Below are 18320 nucleotides of genomic sequence, written 5' to 3' on the forward strand. Positions count from 1 at the left end.
CAGTTTAGGATAATTTTACAATTCTTTTTGTCTTTCATGTACAACTAGGAATTTACAGTTAATGTGCTCTAAAGTCATTTTAATGAATTCCTCTCCAATGACTATGCCACCAGGTCAATATATAGTTCATTTATTTCAGTCTGCTTTTGGTTTTTAGGGATTGCATTTTATTAATTCACTTATATAAAACATTTACATGATTACAAGTTAAATCTAAAAAAAAACAACAACATATATTCATAGAAGTCAAGCTTTCATTTCTGTCCTTTCTAGTCTGTTTTCCCCTCCCCCAACCACAGGAACCTACTTTTTTTTTCTTAATTTAGACTTCAATTTTAAAAAATACAGTAAATTCTTGTTATTGTAGTACTTATGTTCTATAAAGTGCTGCAAACATTGAATTAGTGATTATTTAATCATTGCTCATAAGGGAAATACAAGGTTGGCTCTTGTGAGCCTCTGGTCACAACATTTTCTTCAACCAATCAATACGTTACCTTGTTTTGTGTGTGTTTCTATTTAAAGATACTTTAATATATGTTGTTCATTAGCAGCGAAGTCACAGCAAATAATACTATAACTGATACCTGAATGAAGCTTGTCTAATGTGCATTTTCTCTTTAAGGCACATTACGGACTTAATGGGCTTAGAAACACTAGATAGCACTTAGCACTATATATGGGGGCAATTTTAAATACCAAGCCACTAAAAAAGCACAAATGTGACGAACATGGCATAAACCATGAAAAAGATATTTGTTTACAACATGAGAAGTGAAACAGGAAGGCACAGTGTCATCATGTTTGACCTTGGCTAGAAAAATATGTGTCAGGTAACTAATTTTTTGCCACTCTGCACATGTACATCTGCAGCCCACAAAAAATGACTGTAAAAGCGCCATGAGTACTTATTTTGGGATTGCAATAAATCCTAGCAAGTAGGCAGATTTGGAAACAGGAGATCGATAATGAGGAATAATGGAAATTGGGTGTACATGCTCTCAATCTCTCTCTCCCCCACTCTCCCCTTATAGCCTCCCCTTTCTTAAAAAGTACCATACTATACACAGTTTTCTCCACCGTGCTTTTTCCACTTAGTAATATTTATCCTAAACACCTCTCCATGGTAGTACAGATCATTTCCCATGCTTTTTTTCTTCAGCAATAGAGTATTCTACTGAGTGGATGCCGGCTTTTGTCAACTAATCCCCTTTTGGTGGATATTTCCAGTCTTCTGCTGTTATAAACTAACTACTTCAATAAATATCACTGTACATACATCTTTCTGTATTTGGGGCACACATTTCTGGAAGTAGCATTGCTAGGTCAAAGGATGAACGCACATATAATTTTGCTAAATATTTTACTGTATATTTCTTCAACGTATATTTCTAACATGACTCAGTGAAAGTAAGAGTTTGATACAAAAGATTGAAATACTTATGCCACAAGAGTTGATAAATAGTGGTGTTATTTAAAAGGAATTATGTAACAAAAGCTAGTAGTGGTAAAACAAGTATGTAGAAGGAATAAAATCAAACATGCTTTAAGCATTTTGAATGTTGAAACATTTCACCTTTCTGAGCGAGATTGTTCAACCAACAGAGCAACTAAAGCTATCATTTTTTCCAGGGCAGCCGGCCTGTACTTTTCTTCTGCCAGAGAGAGAATATCTTCTTCCTCCTCCTCTTCTTCCCCTTCTTCCTCTGATAATACTTCAACTTGAGGCTAGAACAGAACAAAATGTTAGAACTAATATGTCAATACTGAATTATCCAGAGAGAAAATAACTTGAATCTTTTACAAAACTACCCTATGTAAATGGTGGCAGGAGCATGTATTAAAGAACAACCACACAAAGGCCTAACCTTAACTTTTAAGAGTCTAAACAACATTCAGGACAACTTTAGACACAGCAGGCAGAACTGTAAAGAACAATGATTCTCAACACCGTGACTATTTACACCTCACCTACGGGGATAAATCTTTTAACAATTTCTTTTTTCTTACAGGCAAGTCCCTTGGAAGATAAATCAAGATCAACTTTTATATGAGTATGATAAAACAGCATTTCCTATTTAATAAAAATGCCAGTTACACAAATTAATAGTGTTCAGATAATCCAAATAGTAAGTCTTCCAAAGAGATATGCACTTGGGCTTTGAAATGCAAGAGGCTGAAGACATTTTATGATTTAAAAAGCAAAAGAAAAGCAGTCTGAACAGGTCACAATATAGGCAGGAATTAGGTAGTAAAAGCCCATATTCTGAGAAGCATTACTGTATAATGGTTTAACAGTTTAGCTCAGGAGTCTGACCAAAGATCAAAGCCCAATTCACTATGGTCTAAAACAAGTTAACTTCTTTAAGCCTCAAGTTCCTGATCTGTAAAACGGAGGTAACAACAGTAAAAATAGGGCACAAGCCAATGTGGTCGTCACAGACAAGACAAAGTTCATGTAATACTCTCATAATTATGAATAGACCAGCTACTTAAATTTTTGGAAGATTTTACAAACTCAATAGCAAAGGGCTTAAAAATACAGCCAGCAAAAATGTTCACTGAGATGACATACGTATCGTAGGACTCCAAAACAAGTGGTGGCCACTTTGCCTAAATATATTTGCTTTGTTCCAGGACCTTGCCAATGAAATCATTATTTGATTATTTCTTCTCTTCCTACATTCATTAAAAATATCAACCAAACTCAAACCCTTAACATTATCTAATATCAGGGCCAGAAGAGACTTTAAAGGGTTCTAATGTCTAAGGACTTCCCATGATACAAACTTGAAAACATGGACCCCTAAATCCCCCAATATGAGAGAGAACTGCACTTACATTTTCAGGCCCTTTGGTTCCCATGTAAAAATGTACCATTGTAGATATGGCTTGCAGTGAAAGCAAAAACTGGCTCTAAAAATAAAAACATTGATTTAAAAATATAACATAAAAACAATGAAGTTTTAAATACTGAAAACAGGTACATAATCCCAGAAATAAATAAGATATAGCTTTACCTCTTCTTCACCCATTTTGGCAAATTCATAAAGGAAGGCAAAGTATTCTGTAAGATGTTTACTGTGAGGTTTTACACCATGTTCCATAATTAATAACAGAGTTCTCACAAATCTAGTGACACACGAACGACCACCAATATCTTCCACTGAGGCATCCATATCATCTGACCTGAAAATATAATTTAATATCTCAGAGACAGTATGAAGTCTGGGGATAGATATTTTGGAAGGAGAGATGTTTTTAAAAACCCAAATTTATCGGGGCGCCTGGGTGGCGCAGTCGGTTAAGCGTCCGACTTCAGCCAGGTCACGATCTCACGGTCCGTGGGTTTGAGCCCCGCGTCAGGCTCTGGGCTGATGGCTCGGAGCCTGGAGCCTGTTTCCCATTCTGTGTCTCCCTCTCTCTCTGCCCCTTCCCCGTTCATGCTCTGTCTCTCTCTGTCCCAAAAATAAATAAACGTTGGAAAAAAAAAAATTAAAAAAAAAAAACAAACCCAAATTTATCTTTCATCTTTCCAATAGACTGCAATACGAATTATAATAATTTAAGTAGGTGGATTCTAATTATTGTGTCTGGCTAACTCAATCATGAAGTTACTTGTAGACAATTTTGAAGATCAAAAATAAAAGTTTTCTCTCCTTGATCGGTATCATTACAGATTATTTTTAAATAGAAGAATCCAAATGTTTCACTGTGGATATTTAAAAATACTCTGTACGTGGATAATTAAAAAGCTTAAAAATAAAATGTTCAAAAGGCACTTCTTACCCATCTTCCATTCCTGGTTGTAGATAAAGATGAGCATGCACAGGCCTAAGTCTCTGAATCACATGGATACACAAACGCTGAAACATCTATAAACGAAAAGTTATAACAATCTAAGAGCCAACTTTATCAGGTAATAGAGATACTAAAAAATTAACATGATTCAAAACTCTCTGCCAACCATTTCTTTTCCCCACAGATTATCTTTTGACATTCTAAAGCTCTTCTGACATCTCACCTGGACTAAAAATATAAGGTAAAGGTAGCTTAAAAATAATCACTTTTGTAATAAATGAAAAAACAACAATAAACTATACATTTCAGTAATAGAAAACACACACAAAAAACCCACAAAGCTTCATAAAAACCTCTTGATTAATGCAGATATACAGAACAGAAAACTTAGCATCCATCTCTTTAAAAGAGTGGAATAGGGAAGGATAGCTGCTTATCAGAGGTCAATGACTAGGGGAAGGAAATGTGATTTAAGTTTATCTAAAAGAAACATGGATTAAAAAGGGTTGGGATTCTCTAAATAAAATATACAAATAGCCACTAAGCACATGAAAAGATGTTCACTAAGTATTAGGGAAATGCAAACCAAAACCACAATGACATACTAACTACTTCACACACATTAGGAGAGCTAAAATCAAAAAGACAGTAACAAATGCTGAAGAAGATAGTGAAAAAAAGAAATCTCATAGATTGCTGGTGGGAACATAAACTGGTGCAGACACCATGGAAATTTTTGGTCGTTCCTAAAATATTAAACCTAGAGTGACCATATGACCCAGGAATTCCACTCCTAGGTAGATACCCAAAATAACTGAAACCATATGTCCACACAAATATTTGTACACAAATGTTCAGAGCAGCATTATTCAAAATAGCCAAGTGAAAACATCCCAAATGTTCATCAACTGCTGAATGGATAAACAATATTTAGTATATCCATTCAATGGAATACAATTTGGCAAAAAAGTACAGATACATGCTACAACATGGATAAACCTTGAAAACACTGCTAAATCAGTGACAATCATAAAAGACCACAAAATGTGTGACTCCAATTATCATTAAATAAGCAAATCCATATCATTAAGTAGGCAAATTCATAGATAAGGGGCTGTCATTAGTGGCTGAAAAGAAGCAACAGGATAAAATGGAGAGTGACTTAATAGGTATGGAGTTTCTCTTAGCAGGATTATAAAAATTAGATGATGGGTGCATAAGTCTGGGGATAGAACTACTGTATTTTACACTTTGAAAGGTTTTGACTAATTTTATGGTGTAAAAATTGTTTGTCAATAATAAGGGAAAAGTGGCATTTTCAGATTAAATTTTCGGTTCTGTGTCATAAGTGAATATAAAATATTTACTTTTTTTTTGTCTAATTTTCCCAAAGATTTAAGGAGACACAAGCTGTTTCATGTGACAGTTCAAAATCTTTCACAGAAATGTAATATACTATTCACTTAATTTTTAAGGCCATTACAACACTCTACCATGGTTAGAATATCTAAGGTTCTGAAAAAGAATCAGTACAACTCAGAAAGCAGCCACAGTAGGATCTGAGAGAACAGGGAGTTAAAGCTATCTTCCTACAACCAGGAAATGTGAATGATTTTAATCACTTGGTTGGAAAGATAGTTGATTTGCTAAAAGAAGCTGATGAAACAACAGCAAAATTATTTTTTTGATAAGAGGTCAATCTTTTCAAACTACTTTTCAATGCTGGGTTAAAATACATTCACAGGCAAATTAGAATTATTAGTTTGAAGGCTACCTCTTTTTCAAACACTCTTTTTCTTACCTGTCTCACAATTTGATTAGGGCACTTAATTAGTATCTGCATTGGCCACCAGTCATCATCAGCCATACGGTCCAAAAACCACTGTAGAAAAATAGTGTGATATAAACATTCAACCAATACTTGTTAAATATAGGATTTAAAAAAAAAAAAAAAACAATCACATAAGGATTTTACTTCTAGTCAATGTTTCGATTAGTTTAAGTTCTTACCAAAACAGATTCTTTAACTGTTACAAAGTCCAAAACTCTAAAATGCCAAAAGTCACAATCAGGGTCCTCTACAGAATTTCATGAATGCCATCTACATCACAGTGTACAACCTGCATCATGGCAACCTACAGCCCTTAACATAATAAAATGGAATACTATTTTCCTCTTATTTCTCACAGATGTCAGACTGCAGTTATCTTTTGTTCCTATTAATAACATGATGTATTGATTCATTTTTTTCTGTTTAAAAAGAAATTATGTTCCCTTGATAACAAAAAACACTTCTTTATGCTAAGACAATTCTCAATGATTTCCAGATATCTCTTAATCACTTAACTCCTGTGATACTGAATTTTACTGTGTGCATATACACAATTACTGACAAGTGTAGAGAATTTTAACTCCACACACACACACACACACACACACACACACACACACACACACACACACACGTATATACGTATATACGTGTGTGTGTGTGTGTGTGTGTGTGTGTGTGTGTGTGTGTAGTGGCAACACTATATATGAAAACATGAAAGGGGTGGAGAATAGAGGAACTTGTTAACTAACACCAGGAGGATACAATCAGTCAAAACAAGCAGTAGAGAATTCTGCAGATCAAATGACAAAGTAGCAAAGAGAAAAAAAAAGTTATTAACTGCTACAGATGAAAGTTGATTTATGAGACAAAAGCAAAATGTAGCCTTTGTTTAAATACTACTTCAAACAAGCAAACTGAGAGAAGAAAAACATTAAAAAAATTTTTTTAATGTTTGTTTATTTGGGGGTGGGGGTAGATAGGGAGACAGAGGATCTGAAGCAGGCTCTGCAGGCTCTGCAGACAGCCAGATATGGGCCTCGAACTCATGAACTGAGATCATGACCTGAGCCAAAGTTGGATGCTTAGACCACTGGGCCGAGCCAGGTGGCCCCAAAAAATGTTAAAAAAAATTTTTTTTTAATGTTTATTTTTGACAGGGAGAGGGAGGGAGGGAGGGAGGGAGGGAGGGAGGGAGGGAGGGAGGGAGGGAGGGAGAGAGAGAGAGAGAGAGACCGAGCACAAGTGGGGGAGGGGTAGAGAAAGAGGGAGACAGGATCCAAAGCAGGCTCCAGGCTCTAAACTATTAGCAAAAGAGTCCGATGTGGGGCTCAAATTCACAGACAGCGAGATCATGACCTGAGCCTAAGTCCGCACTCAACCAACTGAGCCACCCAGGCACTGCGAAATCATGTTTTAGACAACTAGAGAAAAGTGAACACAAAGTGAGTATTGGCTGATGTTGAGGAACCACTTCTAATTTTACTAGGAGTATGGAATCATGGTTATATATATTTTTTAAAGTTCTCATCAGAGATACATACTCAGTACTCATGGATGTGTATGATATGCTATCTGGGTTTGCTTTAAGATACCTCAAAACAGACATGAGGAAGAGATGAAAACAAAATAATGTTACTATTTGTTGAAACTGGGTGATAGGTACCCAAGAGTTCATTATCTTTCTACTTTTGTGCTCGTTTTGAAATGCTCATTACAAAGTTTTAAAAAATCATGGCTTTGTATTTGTATTCTACAACAATCAGATTCTCTAATTCCACTGCTTCAAGGCATAATCAGATGAACTTATACATAAGAAAAATATCTTCAGGGCACCTGGGTGGCTAGTTGGTTGTCTGACTTCAGTTCAGGTCATGATCTTGCAGTCTGTGGGTTCAAGCCCCGCATCGGACTCTGTGCTGACAGCTCAGAGCCTGGAGCCTTCTTCCGATCCTGTGTCTCCCTCTCTCTCTGACCCTCTCCTGCTAATGCTGTCCCTCCCTCTCTCTCTTTCTCAAAAATAAACAATTAAAAAAAGAAAAGAAAAAAAGAAAAAAAGTCTTCAACTAATTTCATCTATTGTACACTATGCTGCTATCTCCCACCTCAGGAAAATTTTAAGACTTGCATTCCTAGAAAGGCTTATATCACTTTGGGAACTAATCAAGAAATGATAAAATAACAGTAAGATGCCAATATGGTTAAGTGATCATTACTTGTGAGCAGATTATCCTTAAGGATATATTGTTACAGGGATATATTAGACCACAATATAGAAGATAAAACTGGACATAAACTGATATACTAGGATATATGCATTTTTATCTTGGAGGGGGAAGGAAGATTTTGTTGTCAACTATTATTTTATAATATTCAAAATTAGTTAAGAAATATCTGTTATCAGTCTTCTGAATTTTCTGTATTTTTAATTCTAATACGTGGGGGGAGAGGCACCCAAGGATTTTTAAATACCTTAACAATCAATTATTTAATCAGTGTAATGGATAGGACACATAAATGACAACTTCCTCAGTTGTTGAGTAATTTTAGGAACAATTTACATTGGGATCCCTATTATAAAATACAATAATTTTGCTGTAGTATCTAAGAAGGAAAGTAAATAAAACAAAAAAGTGCACATGAAATTATGCATTGTTCGTTGAATTATTCTCACCTCACAAGCTGCTTGACTATTATTAAATTGTTTGGTCAGGAGTTCAATCCACTGAAGCATTGTGGGCTAAAAAAGAAAAAGAAAGAAGTCACTTAAGGCATCTACTTCTGAGCTAAAGATCATGAAAACCAGAAGCTATCTGATAAATGACACAAAAATCTACGAAAACACAACACATACCTTTTCTTTTGAATGTATAAACGTCTCTAGGACAAAGGAAGTGCTTAACTGTAAGAAAAGATTAAGCAAAAAATATTTAATTATCTTAAAGTAGTCAATTTTGAAAAACTATCTAAGGCTTATAGATTACCTTTGCTGTCATTAGGGAAACAGCTTTAGGATCTGGTAATGTACTGGGAATACAACTACATAACTGCCACATAAACCTAGAATTAAAAAAAAAGTTAAGTTACATTTCTTACAGAAGAAGATTTGTTTTAAATGTGTAACAAAAATCTATTACTAAATTTACAAAACTTACCCAAAATATGTATGTTCGAAAATGTTTTTGTCTTGAAGAAACTGCATGTTATCATGCCAAATCCACTGAAGTAAAAGAAAATGTTAACATTACATATCAGAAAGCATTTGCTTCATTACATTTTACTAGTATTTTTATTAGACAAAAAAAGATTTGCTCTAAAAGAAACAAAAAAAGCAAAAAATACAGGCACTTAAAATTCATGTTGATTTTTTTCTGGGTATACAAGAATATGAAAATGGCTACTAAGCCTGCTCCAATGTTATCATTCTGTATCTGGCTACCTCAAGCAATTAGTTTTTTAAAAATGCAATTATACAGACTGTGAAAGGAAGAACTCTGAAATATCATTTGTCTCAAGAGCGAATATATAAATGAATAAAATTATGTCATGTTTTGATAAAAACAGGTTATGAGAAAGGTTTATGTTCGAAAACTGGCAAAATAAAAACAATTCAGGTTGGCTGACTTAAGAGGTGATTTCCTGGCTTATTCTGTAACAATTATGAAAAATAATTATTTCTGACATGAGCCTTTAGAGTAACTTCTCTGCTCACTTTAGTTTTTGTGTTCCTTTAACTCTGTGAATACCCTAAACATGCTCTGAGTTGTTGTTAGTTCCATAAAGTTATTTTTATCTGGAACATATTTATGTTGATTATTGACATTACTGCCTGTGTTGATCCTTCCTAAAGATTTTCAACTACCTCTACTTGCTTCCCAGCCCACTACTCTAGTCTAGAACCAGCTCTTAGAATTATGTATTAGGGCTCCTGCTCCACATTGATGCAGACCTAGTCACTGAATGGTTTGCTTCAGAGTTCTTGGTACTCTAGCATTTCTATGCACACAGCTTTCTAGAAAGCTGTAGCTTCAAGAAAACTTTGGCAGCATTCAACCATCAATGCTTTTTCACAGCAATGGAGCTCCATTCCCAGCTTTCAACTTCTAGCCACGAGCTCGGCTCTAGATCCTCTGTTATAATTTTTGTTCCCTTTACCCCAAAAGAGCTAAAGGGGACCCTAGAGCCTGGTAGTCCTGTTTTTCCACCAGACTCAGTGCTTTTATATCTGTTCCATTTCTGTCCTACAGAAATATTCACCCTATTTTTTGACAATCCTTTTTATGTTTTAACAATACAACATACGTGGAGCAATCTGGGTGTGTCTAAGTGTGAAATTACTTCACTACAATGATCAGATTTTTCCCAGGTATTTTCTATATCCCATTAAATTTCATCTTGGCTCACATTTCCTTGAACTTACTAATCATCACAGTCTCAGAGATCATCTTTCAGCTCCTAAAACATGCCAATAAACTCTTTCTTTCCTAAGGGAATTTGTACATAATCTACTCTTTGCTTGGAGTAATCTTCACATGATTAACTCTTTGCTACCTTTCAAGTCTCAGCTTAAGGTTAATCTGAAGCATTTCCTAATCACGGCCCCCAGCAATTCAAATCAACTACTCTTTCTGGGCATTTTGTTTTATCCATAATAGTCATTATATAATGTTTGTTTACTTAATAAATTTTATAGCTCTAAATTTTCAATTTACTCTTTGGGAAAGTCTGCTACTAGCTATATTTTAAATGTACAAATTTAAAAGACCAGATTCTAGTTTTTACCTAAAATCTATGTTAATATTAAGTAACAATATTATCATATTTTAATATTTTCAGTAAAATATATACGCAAGCAAACTCATTTTAAATTAATAAGCTAAAGCAATGCCAGGAAAAAAGGGTTGGCTTAGATGTGCAATCAAGAATTTTTGATGTAGTTTATTTTTCTTGTTTTGGTAGAGCAAAAGGATGGATTTCCTTTTGTCACCACATAAATCAGTGGTTCTCAAAGAATGGTTGAGAGAGCTGTGGAGTACCTGTGACCATTTTAGGGTATATGTAAGATCTACACCATTTTTTTAGTAATATGATGATGCTATCTGCCTTTTTTAAGCTCTCATTCTTTTTTGAGCATAGAATGAAGTTTCCCAGAGGCTAAATGATGAATGAGATCACAACAGAGCAAATGCAAAAAGCTATTATGAGACTCTAGCTGTCAACTATTAAATCAGATATTAAAAAGATTTGCCAACATGTAAAACAGGGTTTTGTTCTGAAAAATATTTTTTAATAAAATGTTATTTATATTAGGATGTCACAAGTTTATTTTTGATATTTTTAAATAAATTAATGTAAATTTTAAAATTGTTTTAATTTCTAATATAGTAAGTATTGACAGATATAAGCACCACATTAAAACTAGTATTTTAAAAAACTTTAAGGTTCTCAATATTTAAAAGAAAAAAATTTTTTTAATTAGTTTTATTTCTGAGAGGCAGAGAGAGACCGAGCATGTGTGGGGGAGAGGCAGAGAGAGAGGGAGACACAGAATTGACGCAGGCTCCAGGCTCTGAGCTGTCAGCACAGAGCCCGAAGCGGGGCCGAACTCTGGAACCGTGAGATCATGATCTGAGATGAAGTCGGACCCAACTGAACCACCTAGGTGTCCCAGGTTCTCAATATTTTTTAAGAATATAAAAGTTCTGAGACTAGGAAGTTTCAGAACCGTTGATGTAAACAAAATACATCTTTTTTTAAAAATGTTTAATTTTCAGGCTCAGGTCATGATCTCACAGTTTGTGGAGCTTGAACCCTGCGTCGGGTTCTGCACTGAAAGCTCAGAGCCTGGAGTCCGTTTTGAATTCTGTGTCTCCCTCTCCCCTTGCCCCTGCCCTGCTCATGCTCTCTCTTTCCTTCAAAAACAAACAAATGTTAAAAAAAAATGTTAAATGTTTCATTTTTATTTTTGAGAGAAAGAGAGAGAGAAGCAAGTGAGGGAGGAACAGAGAGAGGGAGCCACAGAATCTAAAGCAAGCTCCAGCTCTGAGCTGTCAGCACAGAGCCTGATGTGGGGCTCAAACTCATGAACTGTGAAATCATGACCTGAGATGAAGTTGGATGCTTAACTGACTGAGCCACCCAGATACCCCAACAAAATACATCTTTAAGGTTTCAGTTAAAATTTCATTTTACTTCACAAGTGGGCTGGGTTGTCATTAAATACTGTTGGGTCCTTATCTAGAATAAGAAATCTAATGAAGCACCTAATTTTGCTGGTAAATCCAATTCAAAGGTTTAAAAGATGTGGATGTTCTTGTGTTTTTATCAGTAATATTATGGGTAGGCAAGACACCTGTTAAGATTATTTGTTTGGGGGAAAAATTCCACTTGGTTTTAAGACATGACCGCAACAGCGCAAATATTAACCAATAAATAGTAAAAGCTGAACTGTTTAGATGGAAGATTACATTTTTATCAGGTATACCTTTTTGAAGATTTATATTTTGTACTTTCAGCTGAGTTTATTACATTGACACAACACACACAGAGGTGTGAATGTATTTTATAACTCTTAAGACGTTAAAGTAACACTACCACTTATTACATTATAAAACAAAGAAAACCTCAATACTACAATCAAGACACATTTTAAAGCATTTGATAGTATTTTAAGTGCATTTCAAATATATGGTACATTTATACGTAACATGAAGCAAAGAAGGAACGAACACCAATCACCCAATCCATTACCACACATACAAGTTACTTATGAGCTTGCCCCAATTCCATCAACTATTTTACCTGTCTTATTCTTATTTTTCTTTAATATTACTAATTATTTCCACTCACTTTAATCTCATTCACTTCACATGCATCTGTCATATATCAGTATTACCAAGACTATCTATAAACACTGTTAAATCCATCCCAGATTACAAATCCTAACATTGCCATAGCCTGCTCTTGGAGTTCTATTACTTGCACAAATTCTTGACATGCTTGTAAACTGCTGTTTAAGTTAAATTAACTATACCTCTAGTAACTCTGACGAAACATCAAATTTGAATTCTTTGCCATTTTCTTCCTCTGGTTCCATGCGTTTGTAAAACAGCATATAAGCACTATGTGTCTTTAAGGGGCCAAAAAAAAAAAAAAAAGGATGAAAAAATAAGTATATTTTCAATTTGACCAAGTTTAACTATAAAATTAGATAACATGGAAGAAAGAAAACTATGTAAAATGATATATGCAAAGAAATGATTACCTTTTCAAAGGAGAAATCCATAAATTTATCTGTAACAGAATCATAGGTCTTGGTCTGTTTAAAAAAATAAAAGTTTTGCTACTTTAAAAGACAGTATTTCAGCTTATATTTATCTCAGTTGTATTTATATATAAAATATTTCATAAATACCTATTTTATTCTTTATAGTAACTTTGTAAATAGTGTTCAAATAGTACTACATCATAAAAATCCTTGACAAAAGTTGTTGGCTAAAAGTATAGTCGACCTTTGAATAACACAGGCTTGAACTGCTCAGGTCCACTTAAAGGCAGATTTTTTTTTTTCCCAACAAATACAGTACAGTATGTAAATTTATTTTTGTTATGATTTTCTTCATATCATTTTCTTTTTTCTAGCTTTATTGTAAGAATACAGTATTCCTATCAAAATAACACCAGCATTCTTCAGAGCTAGAACAAATAATCCTAAAATCTGTATGGAACCAGAAAGATACCAAATAGCCAAAGCAACCTTGGAAAAGAAAACCAAAGCAGGAGGCATCACAATCCCGGACTTCAAGCTGTATTACAAAGCTGTAATAATGGGGGCCCTGGGTGGCTCAGTCGGTTGAGTGTCTGACTTCAGCTCAGGTCATGATCTCACAGTTCGTGGGTTCGAGCCCTGTGTCGGGCTCTGTGCTCACGGATGACAGCCTGGAGCCTGCTTCAATTCTGTGTCTCCCTCTCTCTCTGCCCCTCCTCTGCTCACACTCTCTCTCTCTCAAAAATAAGTAAACATAAGAAATAAAAATAAAACATAAAAAACAAAGCTGTAATCATCAAGACAGTATGGTACTGGCATAAGAACAGACACTCAGATCAATGGAACAGAATAGAGAACCCAGAAATGGACCCACAAACATATGGCCAACTAATCTTTGACAAACCAGGAAAGAATATCCAATGGAATAAAGACAGTAAAGACAGTCTCTTCAGCAAGTGGTGCTGGGAAAACTGGACAGCGACATGCAGAAAAATGAACCTGGACCACTTTCTTACACCATACACAAAAATAAACTCACAGTGGATGAAAGACCTAAATGTAAGACAGGAAGCCATCAAAATCCTCGAGGAGAAAGCAGGCAAAAACCTCTTTGATCTTGGCTGCAGCAACTTCCTACTCAATACCTCTCCAGAGGCAAGGGAAACAAAAGCATAAATGAACTATCGGGACCTCATTAAATAAAAAGCTTCCCCACAGTGAAGGAAACAATCAGCAAAAGAAAAAGGCAACTGACAGAATGGGAAAAGATACTTGCAAACGACATATCAGATAAAGGGTTGGTATCCAAAATCTATAAAGAACTTACCAAATTCAACACCAAAAACACAAATAATCCAGTGAAGAAATGGGCAAAAGACATGAATAGACACTTCTCCAAAGAAGACATCCACATGGCCAACTGACACATGAAAAAATGCTCAACATCACTCATCATCAGAGAAATACAAATCAAAACCACAATGAGATACCACCTCCCACCTGTCAGAAAGGCTAGCATTAACAACTCAGGCAACAACAGATGTTGGTGAGGATGCTGAGAGAGAGGATCTCTTCTGCACTGCTGATGGGAATGCAAACTGGTGCAGCCACTCTGGAAAACAGCATGGAGGTCCCTCAAAAAATTAAAAATAGAATTACCCTACATCCTAGCAATTGCACTACTAGGTATTTATCCAAGGGATACAGGTATGCTGTTTCAAAGAGGCACATGCACTGCAATATTTATAGCAGTACTATCAACAGCCAAAGTATGAAAGAGTCCAAATGTCCATCAATAGATGAATGGATAAAGAAGAGGTGGTGTGTATGCATATATGTATAATGGAGTATTACTCGGCAATCAAAAAGAATGAAATCTTGCCATTTGCAACTACGTGGATGGAAACGGAGAGTATTATGCTAAGAGAAATCAGTCAGTCAGAAAGACAAACATCATATGACTTCATTCATATGAGGACTTTAAGACACAGAACAGATGAACACAAGGGAAGGGAAGCAAAAATAAGATAAGAACAGGGAAGGGGACAAAACATAAGAGACTCTTAAATATGGAGAACAAAAAGGGTTACTGGAGAGGTTGTGGGAGGGGGGATGGGCTAAACTGGTAAGGGGCATTAACGAATCTACCCCTGAAATCATTGTTGCACTATATGCTAAGTAACTTGGATATAAATTTTAAAATTAATTAATTAATTAAAAAAAATATAGTACATAATGTGTAACATACAAACTATGTATTAACTGAGTATTTATGTTATCAATAAGGGCTTTTTTTTCTAATTTTTTAAAATGTTTGTTCTAGAGAGAGAGAGAGCGCGAGTGCGAGTGCAGGTGTGCATGGCAGAGAGAGAGAGGGAGTCACAGAATCCGAAGCAGGCTCCAGGCTCCAAGCTGTCAGCACAGAGCCCAACACAGGGCTTGAACTCATGAACCGTGAGAACATGACCTGAGTTGAAGTTGGATGTTTAACTGACTAAGCCACCCAGGCGTGCCCAATAAGGCTTCAGAGCAACAGACAAGTTATACTTGGATTTGTGACTGTGTGGGGGGCTGGCACCTTTAACCCCCACATTATTCAAGGGTCAACTACACCTGAAAATATTCAAAACATTTTTAAAGATACTTTACCATAATGTATATAAAGTTAAGAAAATGTACTTGCAATTTAAAAACTACATTTTAAGAGAACTTTGCTAAGTGTACTTGTTTTTCTTTTTCTTTTTTTTGAGGAAATATTTTACAAATAACATTTAGAGATGCAGTCAGTTTAATGATGGCATCAGGAACTCATTATTTACATCCTCCTTCTATCCATTTCTGAAGTGTTAGCAATTTGCCTACTTCCTCTTTTCTATTAATAGTAGTATGTAAGTGCAACAAAGAGCATTAAAATCCAGAATGTGAACAGTGATTTCACAATACACATGGCTATTGAAGTGAAAAATAACTTTACGTGGGCTTATCTGTGAAATGGGAATGACTAACGCTGATCTTTTGAGAATCAAAACAGTATTTTAACAGTTTTCAGAAAATTGATACTTGGATAAAATGCCTATTTTATTGTAATTGTTATAATTAAACACTAGTATTCCAACCTAATTGTCTTTTCTCATGTCTTAGAGATAATAACATAACAGGTGAGATATTTTTTGTGTATCCTGTCAATAGTAATAATCAGGTTGCTGCTGCCATTACAAAAAAGTACTGAAAGAATACTTCTTCGAAGCTCAGCTCAAGCCAATGTCTTTGACAAAGATTTTTCATATTATGTCCATAAAGAGTAATTTCTTTTTGCTTGAATCCCAAAGCATTCAAGTGAACAACTTCTTCCATCATAATGTTTCACAGCAACGTAATTCAATTCCTATACTACTATTTAAATTTTCAATTTTAAGTCTTAACCTTCTTAATCAGTTGAAGGCAGAAATAGTCTTTTAAAAGGTATTTCCCAGTGCCTGGTGTCTATTCCAAACAGTCTCGACTTCAATAAGCAACAACAGAATAAATTTTAGTTTTAATCATAGCAATTAAAAGAAAGTTTAGTGATTCTACTACTGGATTTTATAATACTGCGTAACACATGAAAAGTCACAAAACATTTATAATTTCTGAATAAAACTCACCGTCATCTCCCCGCCAAAACATTCAGAGGCCAGCTGAGCAGAATCAAAAGGTTTTACCTCAGCATCATTAAAAAGATACCTAAAACAGAGCATATAGTGTTGACCAAGTATATATGTACTGAGTATCTCTGTATTATACCTATTTAAAAAATATTTACATTACATAGTGACAAATTACAAGTAATCAAACTTTTTTTTGTGATCCAACTATTTTTAACATGAAGTAAATAAATTCTATGTTCTTGTTTTGACAACGCTAATCTACTAAAAACTAGAATATAGTTGTACAAATCTTAACTGTCCTAAAATCCAATAAACGCATTTATAAAAAACTAGGGGTAACAAAAGAGTTGATAAAAACAAATACAAGTTTGCATTAATAGAATATGTAAAGCTACCAGACAGAAAAGATTAAGAGATGGGAGAGCTTCCAAAAATAAAGACGCCATTTTAAAATTTATTATCAAAATGGATCCCAAATATGGAATTATATTCAAATGGGCAAACAAGGTAAGATAGCATGGACATGACAGCTTAAAGAGTTGAACCAAACTATTCTGCTAACTGCAGATCAATTTACCAATGTACATTTTGTTCAAAGCAATATTCCCAACAGTAGAACAGCGCCTACCATTGATATAGCCACTATACTTGAGACTCTACCTAACAATATCTAAATAGCAAAAAACAGCTATTAAGCACTGATTTAATGACTTCCAACCATTACCTTGATAAAAGTTGCTAAAAAAAAAAAATGTACGGGTTGGAAGGGAAAAAGTAAGGTGGACAGAGTGGAGCATTCAGGCAACTTCGAATTGGCGTATAAAGGACTCTGAAGCCACCTTATAGAAGACATTCAGCAAACAACTCTTGAATGAGTGAATAAAGAGAAGATTCGGAAGGTGCAATATTCTATGAATCTAAAGCTGTGTATAAAACCTCGGATATTCATTTGTCTCAGGACACCATCATCAAGTTCTCAAAAGAAGTTTAAGAACAATTGATTTTTATCATCTTATGAAAGTTACTTTCATTTAACATTTCCTAATTTTATAGAAAGTTTTTAGAAAAATAAAATCAGGAAACATATGAAGCAAAACCAATCACAAGTTTAAACTTTAAAAACAGGAAAGAGAATTTAATCCCAAGAATAAAATATTTAAAACTCACCATTTATTGTTTTTATAAGCATGTGGATTGACTATATCTCTGATGAAGCTATAATAGTGCCCACCATCTGCTGTTCCTGTATGAACGGTTACTCCTATTAAGTCATACTCATAGCTCTCTGTATCTTTTGAATGATCACTGACTTCCTTAAAACCTGAAATGATTTACATAAGATAATGGTAATAATTCTGAATACTGCACAGTGACACCTTAGAATCACTTTACGTAATATATACAGAAAAAGGCACAGATACATTATGTATTATAACAGGTACAAATATTTGCTAATCATTCCCCATTCATAGTCTACAATTTCAAGGAACATTTACACAAATCCCTTCGAAAAACAACCATGTGTTACTGCATGACTATGGGCAACCTCAACATAATGTAGAAATGTAAAATATGCTTTTTGTCTAATCTTGTTCCTTTTGAAACAGCAGAATACAAAATTTTTCATTCATCTTATTAGGAGCAAGCAAAGACAAGATCTGAAAAGGCATTAAGATACTTATGTCTCTTAATGTCAAGTTACAGTTTATCATTTTGTATTAGGAGACAGAAAATAAACAAAAGACATGCTTTCTGTCGCTAAAGATTTAAATCT

The 18320-nt window shown here is 34.7% G+C and overlaps 1 protein-coding gene across 4 annotated transcripts in view; it reads right to left on the reverse strand.

Annotated features, from left to right (window-relative positions):
- USP34 (ubiquitin specific peptidase 34) overlaps positions 1–18320 on the reverse strand; it is a 249863-nt gene that overhangs the window by 31047 nt on the left and 200496 nt on the right. For all 4 annotated transcript variants that reach the window (XM_045054250.1, XM_045054251.1, XM_045054249.1 and 1 more), the window contains 13 exons: positions 17714–17867; positions 16544–16622; positions 12897–12950; positions 12666–12761; positions 8788–8852; positions 8617–8692; positions 8487–8534; positions 8307–8372; positions 5603–5683; positions 3790–3875; positions 3021–3189; positions 2842–2916; positions 1577–1728 (listed from right to left, as the gene is read on the reverse strand). In XM_045054250.1, coding sequence (XP_044910185.1) covers positions 1577–1728; positions 2842–2916; positions 3021–3189; positions 3790–3875; positions 5603–5683; positions 8307–8372; positions 8487–8534; positions 8617–8692; positions 8788–8852; positions 12666–12761; positions 12897–12950; positions 16544–16622; positions 17714–17867 — 1201 coding nt within the window. The remainder of the gene's footprint in view (positions 1–1576; positions 1729–2841; positions 2917–3020; positions 3190–3789; positions 3876–5602; positions 5684–8306; positions 8373–8486; positions 8535–8616; positions 8693–8787; positions 8853–12665; positions 12762–12896; positions 12951–16543; positions 16623–17713; positions 17868–18320) is intronic.

The sequence above is a fragment of the Felis catus genome, chromosome A3 (genome assembly GCF_018350175.1).
Source record: "Felis catus isolate Fca126 chromosome A3, F.catus_Fca126_mat1.0, whole genome shotgun sequence".
In the NCBI taxonomy this organism is placed as follows: domain Eukaryota; kingdom Metazoa; phylum Chordata; class Mammalia; order Carnivora; family Felidae; genus Felis; species Felis catus.